Here is a 9,985-nt window from a genome sequence, read left to right on the forward strand (position 1 = left end):
ATATATATATATATATATATATATATATAAGACGCACTCAAATTTTCCCTACCCAAATCAAAATCACTCATATGCCATACAATGTTCTTGAATGGGCAGCCTTGCTTATAAGGTACGACCATAAATCCTACATTTCAAGTCTAACTTGATGTCCCAATAACGCGATCCTCTACATATGGGCGTAGGGTCGATAATGATTGTAGTACAGCAAATACTTAAACAAGCTTAAGTAATGCAACTTCTTGAACCCAATCCTCTGTATGAAAGATAGTAAACAAGGTTCAAAGCCATTTTTAAATACAAATGATTCAAATAGTCTCTTCTTGACGATGGCTGCATTAATTGAGAATTCAACCATAGTGGAATATTATTTGCAAAAAGCCCCCAAATCTCAATAGAAATCTTTTCAAGTTTTCTTCATATATAATTAAAAAATTCAAGCGAAATTTTAAAGCAAATATTAATCTACACTTCACAACTACCTACTATTTTGAGATTAATGCCAACTATAACACTTTAAGAGCAGGTGTCTTATTAAATGTATCAATATATTTACTATCAACTATTCTCTCGCTAGTAATGAAATGTATTCTTTGACCCAGTTATTTTGTCGTCAAATAACACCACTAAATAACAGTTATGATCAGGGCCCTCTGATCGAGTGACTAACTACAAAATAACGTCATTAAATTATGCTAACAATCAAAGCTCAAATTTTCCCCATGGCTATAACCACTTAAGTTATAAATCATAGGTGCACTTGATATGACACAAAGATCTATCAGCTAAGATCTACATAAAATTGCTTCCTTTGACAAATATCCACCTCAGGTTTACAAGGAATGTTTACAAGATTCCTTGGATGATACAACTCATGACTATTGACAAGGATCTAAGTTGGGTTGACTACTTCCACTGACGAAGTAGACTAGGGTTTATGTAACATGAGATGACAAAACTATATGATGTTGATTGGGTTCGTCATCATTCCCTCATCATCCCTTTTACACTAAGGATGATAAATTTCCTTCAACCTTAAAACTAAAATTTCCTACTATTATATGCCAATCACTTAACATATAACAACTAGCCTAATTGAAAATTATTTCTCATCACTGAGAGGGATAATTAATCATAAGGGCTCCTATGAAAAACCTAGAATCATATCATAAAATTCTCACAAAATAAGGATGAAATTTATGAGTAGTGTCTTATTTGCAATTCAAGTCTTCTAAAAATTTAACCCAAAACTGAAAGATTGAAACTCTCCAAGAGGAGTTGGGCATGAATTTTCTGAGCCCACATAATCCAACTATGAGCCAGTTTCATTGGATGCATAACTAATAATTGGGTTAACTATTACAATTGCTTTGGGCTATATAGACATACATAAAACTGAAATAAGAGCTGCATTGAAAACAACAAACGTCTCTCAATTGTTCTTAACAAGGTGACACTCAAGAAGTTACAAAACGGTAAACAAGGAGGCCAGACAAAAGGTCCAAAATAATCCAATCATAATCTGGTTGTCCCATATCCAACAAGGTGTTGGAAAAATTCCCTCTCTATCTTCCATCTCCAAAGAGGATAAGTACTCCATACCTCATCAACTCTTGTTAACCATTCTCATCATTTGTGGTCTACATGGCTAAAAAGCATGTTCTAGCAATCAAACTTGTTGCAACCACTTGGCAGAGAGTTAGGATTTCGTGAATTCCTCCTATTATAAATATCAGATCTTTACTGGCCTTAAAGGGATGCATGTATTCATTCATGTATCCAATATCGTAATTTTACATAAAAGACTAAATTTGTTTCACTTTATCTATTTTTTAATAAAACTCTATATGAGCTCTCACTTTATTCTCTCCACTTGTACGGCCATCTAAGAGGAGTTCTGGTGGATAACATCATGGAGGATTCAAGGAAGTGAAGAACCATCTTCAATCAAGAAGGAATCTCTTCACCAATCAGGTTCAAGGATTTTATTTAATTTTTATTTCAATTGCTATCCACAGCCCTCATCAACCTTGGATTCAAGATTATTCTTAATATGGTAACATTTTAATCCCCTATCAGATCATTGTAACTATGCCCTTGAACTTGATCACATCTAGGTTTGCTGAACACTACTTTCAAATCCAATTTTGCTCTAATTCTACTTATTGTTTCCGGTAAAACATTAAAACACCCCTTAATATAATTTTAAGAAGGATCATTTCATCCTCTTGTTAAATTTAGATAACCTGCATCCAGATTATGTGAAGGCTCACCAAAACCCTTCATTTTAATTACGAATCATTCCCTCCTTCCCATCGTTTTATCAAAGTTTAAATAGCTTGACAAACTTGAAACCACTAAACTAATTAAAAGATTTTTTGAACTGGCCTGCTTGTAATAGTATTGCCCATCCATTGGCCAAGCTACACCATCCCACAAGTGCCACTCAATCTTCCTTCTCAAACCATACTTGCAGCCAAAATAAAGATTTCATGGAACAGAGTAATTTAGATGTACTACTGACCCGCCTTCCCTAATTCTAGTGGCGTTGATACATCCAAATAGAATTTATGCTAACAAGCATCATTTCAGTCAGCTTTCAATTGGTTAAATTTGTTAAAAATACATCAAACTTAAGATTTAATGTGCTTTGATGTAAATTACACAAATAGAAACTTCCAACAACTTTAAAAAAATTCAGATCTTGAAAGCTTTTTAACTATCACACTTTTCTTGACTTTGAAAATGCACTCATACTGAATAATTCAATGAAACTGTTTTGCGTGTCAATTAGTACTTACAACATTCATCACGTTTGAATTCTTATCCTTCTTTTCTTACTTTTACTTTCCTTTTAGAAAACAATGTGTGATAAAATTAAATCAAGTTAATGATTAAATAGAGAAAATCCTATCATATAGATCAAAAGTAAAACTTGACATAATGCATGAATAGATTTAAAAAAAAAAACATGCCCCATAATACAAATAAATACATTAAAAGATGTTGACTGAAAAAATAGAATAGTCATTTACCATATTCATTCAAATAATCCATCAACAATCGTGTAAGCATATCAGTAAGGACTGCTGCTTCAGGTGACTGGTTTGACAGTGGGCAATTGAACTCTATTTTTATATATGCTTTAGGCGTAAAGAACATAGTATCAGGTTTGTACCATAATCTTGAGAAAGGAGATTTCCTTATAAGATATGGATATGGAACCTGGTTTTGAACTTCAAAATATCAGATACCCCAAACAGATTATTAATTTAATGAAGAATTAAACATACACATTCATATATGCTGTTTACTTTGTCTGAAACTTGCTTTATTGTAAGATCAGTTGCAATGAAAATGTTGGGAATTGGAAGATGCAAATCTTCTTTAGGAGCTTTCTCTATCCATTGCTACAAAACACATACACATTCAGTAACCTATTACTTCTCAAACAAATTCAATCTAAAAGAAAAAAGAGGAAAATATAATTTTTTTTGGATTTTCAACCAGAATTTTTCATCTCAAAAATTCAATAATCAACCTGAATGGTGGAAGGAGGTAACTTCTGAACAGAATATTTAGTTCCGTACCATGGCTCAACTAAATCAGTACACCCTTCAAATGATTTGGATTCCCAGAATATTCTGATGGGAAAGAAAACTTTCTCAGCATAGAACCAGTTAAAAACTTTTGGACAAAAAATTTCATGAAAATACCAAAAACTGCCAAAAAACAAGACTGGAATTCAGAAGGAAGCTGTCATAGACGAACAAGGTCAATTTGACACCAGCAGGCAGACGAGAGGAGCTGCTGACACAAAAAGCCATGCGATTTTAGCTTAAAGTTTATAACAGCTAAAATAATACCAATTTACACATGAACAATATTTAGATCTATGAAGAGCATCCTATCGAGCAGCTAGTAGAAGCTATCATTATCGTACCTGTTTTCAAACAGTTTTGAGTTCATCAGATGCTATTTTTAGTGTTTTCTTCATGTCATTAAGTGTTCATGTTATTTCTGCAGGATCTATACATTTTTTTAATGTTGCATGGGTTCTTAATATAAAAGGTCCCCAAGGGCAAGTCTATCTTTGCAGTAGCCTAGCAATTAGTATAAATATCTATGTTAGGTCATTTAGAACTGAGTTCAATGAATGAGAAGTCATCACCCTTACAAAGGTTGAAATGTTAAAAGAGCTCTGCAAGACTACAAGAGGCCAAACTGATGACCTCTCTCCCCTGCTGGCTGTTGTGATCAAAATATTGGAATGTCAAGTCTCAATAGTATTCTTTCTTTAAAAAATTAATCCATACCGATTTATTGATGGCCAACAGCAGGAAAAGTAAATGCAGATTATCTGAAAAAATTATAAAAAAACAAATATAAAAACCAGCTCTTCCTTAAATGAAGGCACGATAAAAGAAAGAGGCAGAGATAAACTCACAGGAATAAGAGGCATTGCTAATATGGTTCATTCTTATTGAATGGTAAAAGAGTAATATTGTTTGGGTACTTTTGTAATCCAGCTTAATAAAACGAACTAAAATGATAATAAGGCAAAGGGCACAGGGATAAATGACAAAAGTAGTTCTCCAATAATTCCAATGCTACAAAACATCTAAGAATAAAATAGCTACTTCAAACAGCACAAAAAAATGTACTAAATGCAATACACTTTTAACCTAACAGTCTCTGGGCTTAGCTCATCCAGCGTCGCCTTTATGGCACTCGGAAAAAACTTGGAAGGCAGTGATGACTGTACAAGCCAATCTTCTGAAGGGTACAACTGAAATATCATTTTCCAGATTAGAAAATTAAGGTTTTAATATAATTCACAAAGAAAATTAAATTACTTTTCAATATTGCAATGCAAATAACAGCAAATAATTCGATTATGGGCTGCAGCTGTGGTGGACTGCCAATTGAAGAAAAGACTCGGTTTGGAAAAAAAAAACTTCACTGAAAGTTGCTGGTGCCACAATAGAGAACGGGATGCATTTTGATGAGTTGAAAATATTTCTAAAGGAACCGTCCAACAACAAGTTCTCAATCCCCATAAGGAAAGAAGAAGCCCAGCTAAACGATATCTCCACTATGATCACTAAATTATGAAAATCAAGTGAAAAAAAAACTCCAGAAGATATATTTTAAGCGGCTATGCTTGTGGATGATTTATAACAACAATGATAAATTATCAATAAAAAATATTTTAATAAGTGTGGCATAATACCGATCCCAAAACTCCCTCAATAGCGAAGTTTTGTACAAGAAATTGGTAGTAGTAGGTAATGGGAGCAAGCTATGTAAGCTCAAAAGTAACAACAACAGTGACACATGTCATCATCTAATCTAGGTAATGACAGTAAGTGCTTCATGGAAAAGAAAGACAACTACAACCAATTGAAGTACTATTCATGTCATCTACGATTCCTAAAGCTAGCCCTAAATAGTTGGATAAGCTAATGATGATATTGACAAAGATAATGTTGTAGGATCCAAAATTTTGAGCTCCAAAACTGCTGAGAAAGTTTAGTTATTTTAGGTCAAATTTTCATAAGGCCTTATGTTCCCTTTTGAAGTTAATGAATTAATGATAAAATTTTCTACGTTTTGATTTCTTGCGAGAGCATGAGAGGTTAAGAGAGAGATTCATTGGAGAGGGAAGCGTAACACCTCCCTATGTCACCGGTCCCCCTCCTATTTCTTTTTGGAATTGTTTCCAAAAGACAATCTGCACACTTGGAAATAATTCAAACCATCTCCTCTCTCTCTTGGCCGAAATTCCCAAGGCCCCACCTCCTTTATTTCTTTCCAAAATCTCATCCTTTTCTTTTGGTATTAAATCCCAAACCTCCTCTCTCTCACCCACCCCCTCTCATCTCTTTCCTCTTTCATTAATTCCAAAGTTAGGAATCAATTAGAGGAATTAATTTTCCCAAATTCCCTCCACCTTTCTTCATCTAAAATCTGAACCTAAATCTTTCTCCACACCCTCACCCTTGGCCAGCCACATATTTTCCTCTTCCCCTCTTGATTTCTCAAGATAATCTCCTCCCTCTCAAGAGGAGTCTTTAAGGGAAGCAACATTCATCCTCGTCAACATTTCAACCCTTCGGAACAGATGAATGGCCAATCCCGATCTTGATTATGGATTCATTTACAACGATCAAGGAAACGTCGACATACTCTGGTCAACCTTCTTCGACGTCAACCCGGAAGACAACAACTCCGTCGAAGAATATTTGGATCGCATCATCTTTTCACACTATCCGAAGCAATCAAAGAACAACTCGCCAACGTTCAATGGCAAATTGTTTTCGATCATCAACAAGGGTGAACTTCTTTACCCTATTCATTTATTTTCTTAATCCACTAATCTTGTAGGTGGTGATTCAATCGCTAGGAGTCGTGCTTCGCTCTCTGCTTTACCTTAGTAAACGTAGGATGAGTTTTGACTTTTATGCTTCTGATTTCGTTGTTAACTTAGGGATTTTATTGAGTAACTACTTAATTTGCATTTTGTTGAAATTCTATATTCCTAGCATGTGAGTTGGCCTAAGCGTAGCTATCCCTCTTTTGTTTTCTATCATTGTTTAGTGGCAAGCATTCTTAATTACTCTTTGCTCTTTTCAAAATGCGCAAATTTTTTATTCCAATCATTTTTACATTTATGTCATGCATCAATTTCACTTATAATTAAATCATCTCCGCCTAATATTTTTTCCTAAGATTGGCCATGATGATTGATCATTCATTCTTTCTAGCATTTCTTCAAGTATATTTAGCCGTAAATATAATAATTTACTTAATTAGCATAATTTATTATAGGATGATTGTATTATGCATAAGTCACTCCTGAGCTCAATCGAAGTAACCATCCCAATTTGATCGACCTATGGCGCTATAATAATCATACACAAATTCAATCTCATTCTTAACTTCATTTCTAAATCCAAATATGCTTTCATTATAACTTAGAATTCAAAGCTTGCCCTGATACTACTTTCTATCATGCTCCATTTCAACCCCTCTAATCAATCATGAGGCAAAATACAAACAAAAATCTAATCAAACACATTTGCCACAAAAACCCATCCTGATTTTATTAGTAGGATCAATTAGAAAAGTAATATGCTTAGATCGCCACAACTCATGCTTTAATATTTTCATCATAATCATTGATATGGAAGCATGCATAAATTAACTTGTCAAAATAAACTATAAAGCTTGTAATAATTTCATAGAAAATTTATACATACTGAAATTATATAATTTATACAATGTACATTCTTTTCTACATTACATCCCAAAACTATACATCCATTCATAATACTTACATATGGAATAGTTGGTTCATCTGCTCATTTTCCTTCCTTGAAAAGTAATCCTAGTGATATCTAATGAGCTAAACACTCAGCGAGACAAACAATTCTAATACAATGTTCAAACATACAAAAAAAAAAGAAACTATGCATACCGATATTCTGAACTAACATAAGCATTTTTAATCATAGATATTGTTAGCTTAATGCAATGATAAACTTTAAAGAAAGCATGCTTTAACATTTAAATAAATAAAAGATTCAATTTTAAGCAAGGGACATCAATATTTGTAAAAACATGAAATGCGACTGTCAAGGTTTAAATTATGAAGTATACTCTACTTATCATTTACTTGCACTATTTTCATTTTCACTATTTCTCATTAATTTCTTAGAAATAATATATAATACTTATAGACTTTTAGCATATTTATATCATTGATTCACTTGGCCCATTTCCCTAAAAACCATAGCATTTGGACAACCTAACACAATAATTATCAATGGTCACTCGACCCTAAGTTTAAACCTTAAGGTATTAACTTTCTAAGAATGAAAGCCAAGAATTTTTCTTTTTCCCTATTGAGGCTAATTTCTTCAGAACTTTTTTCCCTCCTTGCCAGTTTATCATAGCTTGTCAATATATCCCACATGACCTTTCATCACCTTCTTTCAATTTAATCTCATTATCATTAATATTTAGATTTTTTATAGCATATTAATTGATATGTTTAACATGCGTCAAGATAAACATAATATGTAATGGTCAACTTCAATGTGCTTAAATAAATTTATATACTATCAAATAATCTTATAGATCAAGAAAATTAAAAATACCTTGAATTCATTTAAATAAGTGATTTCATAAAATGCATTAGACTTGTTGATATGATCATATCATGCTCGATATGAAGAACATCTATTTACATGAGCATCGTCATTCAATAGATTTATATATATTACCAATAGTATACTTAAGAATAATTTGCTCATTATATTAGAGATTTATAATCTCACATGAATTATAGGATCTTCTGCATGTGAATTTCCTATTTTTTACCACTTCAATGTCTTGTTCTTTCGTAAACAACCAAATAACCATAATTATCTCAATTTCAGATAAATTCTAATTTTGTTTCATCGAATCTAACTCACTTTAAGATAACCATATATCTTCTAACTATAAAGAAGCTCGTAAGGAATCTGTGGGCTCCAAAAATTCGGCCCCGGCCTCCACTCGCTTTTCTTTTTATTTGGCGAGGGAGTTTTAACGGATATGTTCCAAGGTAAATTTTGGAAGGCAGATGGGTTTGTAGATAAGACACTACCCAGAGATTTCGCCCTCATTTTGCGAGGACTTTATGATATGAGTTCTAGTTTCCTATAGGTGCAAGCCCGTATAGTTAATTATCCCCCCGATCACGGAGAGAGAACTTTCGATTAAGGCTAGTCGTCAATCAGATACGTAGAGATACGCGTTATCTGGCATATAGTAGCAGCATGGGTTTGAAATTCGAAGGGTTTAGAGATTTGGAAATTTGGGAATTTGATAAGTTGGAAGATTTGATATTTAAAATAGAAATTTTCACCATCTTGCACAAAGCGGATGGTGGGAATGGATGATGGACCCGATCAAGATCCCATGGTTCCGTCATCCCGGGCCATCGTGGTCCCTGGTCTACTTAGTCAGAGGAGGTAGTCGACCCAACCTAACAGAAGGATCCTTGTTGGCAGCCATGGGTTTCTTCGTCTAAGGGACCTTGTAGACCTGGGGTGAATGTTTGTCTAAGGTGACAATTTGAATCCACCTTAAGCTGACAGAGGGCTTGTTGCCCTATCAATCATATCATATTGATTCATATCTCAAGGATTTGATGCCAATAAGGAACATAACGGCGCTGGCCATAACCGGTATTTCGTGGTGCCATTTGGCAGCAGAACCACTCGGTTCAGAGGGCCCCGGGTCATAACCGTTTATCCTGCGGTGCCATTTGGCAGCAAACCGCCGATCAGAGGAAACGTACCACATCCTTACTGGCAAGACGACTATTTGAGAATGAATCCTAGTGATATTTTTTGACTAGGCATTTGGCTCTTTGTGAGCTGAAGTAAATTTTAATTTGTCCACCTCGGCAAACGTTGCGGAGGGTGGATGAAGTTTTTCTTTAAGTTAGTTGATGATTGGATTTTCAATTTTAAATATTTTTGGATTTTGGGTTTCTGGAATTTTGGATTTTGTGGATTTTTGGATTTTCGTAGGTATTTGGGTGAAGCTTTGAATTATTTGAAATGAACTTTGGATATTTGAGAGACATTTAAAATATTTGGGAACCCCTCCGGTTGAGATCTGCATTCAACACGACCATCATTGGAGTGTTTGGGGGGATTTCCACTTTCTTAGATTGAACCTTGTCGACTTTGTCTACTAGTCGACAGAGGATCAGGTTCCATGGATATTTATGCCTTTATTAGTGAATTCTCTGATTATAGGCCTGAAGGCCTAATATGAATGTATTTAAAACAAATACACTGGTCGCCCACAACCATGTACTTGTTTGAAGGTTCGAACCCTGTCGACTCCTATTGATCCAAATAGAAGGATTGTGTTCGAACTATAGAATTCACTTATTGACTCGCGCAACATCCCTAAAACGTCACAT

At 34.1% G+C, this 9,985-nt stretch overlaps 1 protein-coding gene across 1 annotated transcript in view; it reads right to left on the reverse strand.

Annotated features, from left to right (window-relative positions):
- LOC110103702 (insulin-degrading enzyme-like 1, peroxisomal) overlaps positions 1-9,985 on the reverse strand; it is a 99,216-nt gene that overhangs the window by 20,809 nt on the left and 68,422 nt on the right. The window contains exons 6-9 of the mRNA XM_028697954.1: positions 4,686-4,789; positions 3,542-3,644; positions 3,294-3,410; positions 3,036-3,225 (exon numbers count right to left, since the gene is read on the reverse strand). Of these exons, the coding sequence (XP_028553787.1) occupies positions 3,036-3,225; positions 3,294-3,410; positions 3,542-3,644; positions 4,686-4,789 (514 nt within the window). The remainder of the gene's footprint in view (positions 1-3,035; positions 3,226-3,293; positions 3,411-3,541; positions 3,645-4,685; positions 4,790-9,985) is intronic.

Source organism: Dendrobium catenatum, unplaced genomic scaffold (genome assembly GCF_001605985.2).
Source record: "Dendrobium catenatum unplaced genomic scaffold, ASM160598v2 fragScaff_scaffold_1022, whole genome shotgun sequence".
In the NCBI taxonomy this organism is placed as follows: Eukaryota; Viridiplantae; Streptophyta; class Magnoliopsida; order Asparagales; family Orchidaceae; genus Dendrobium; species Dendrobium catenatum.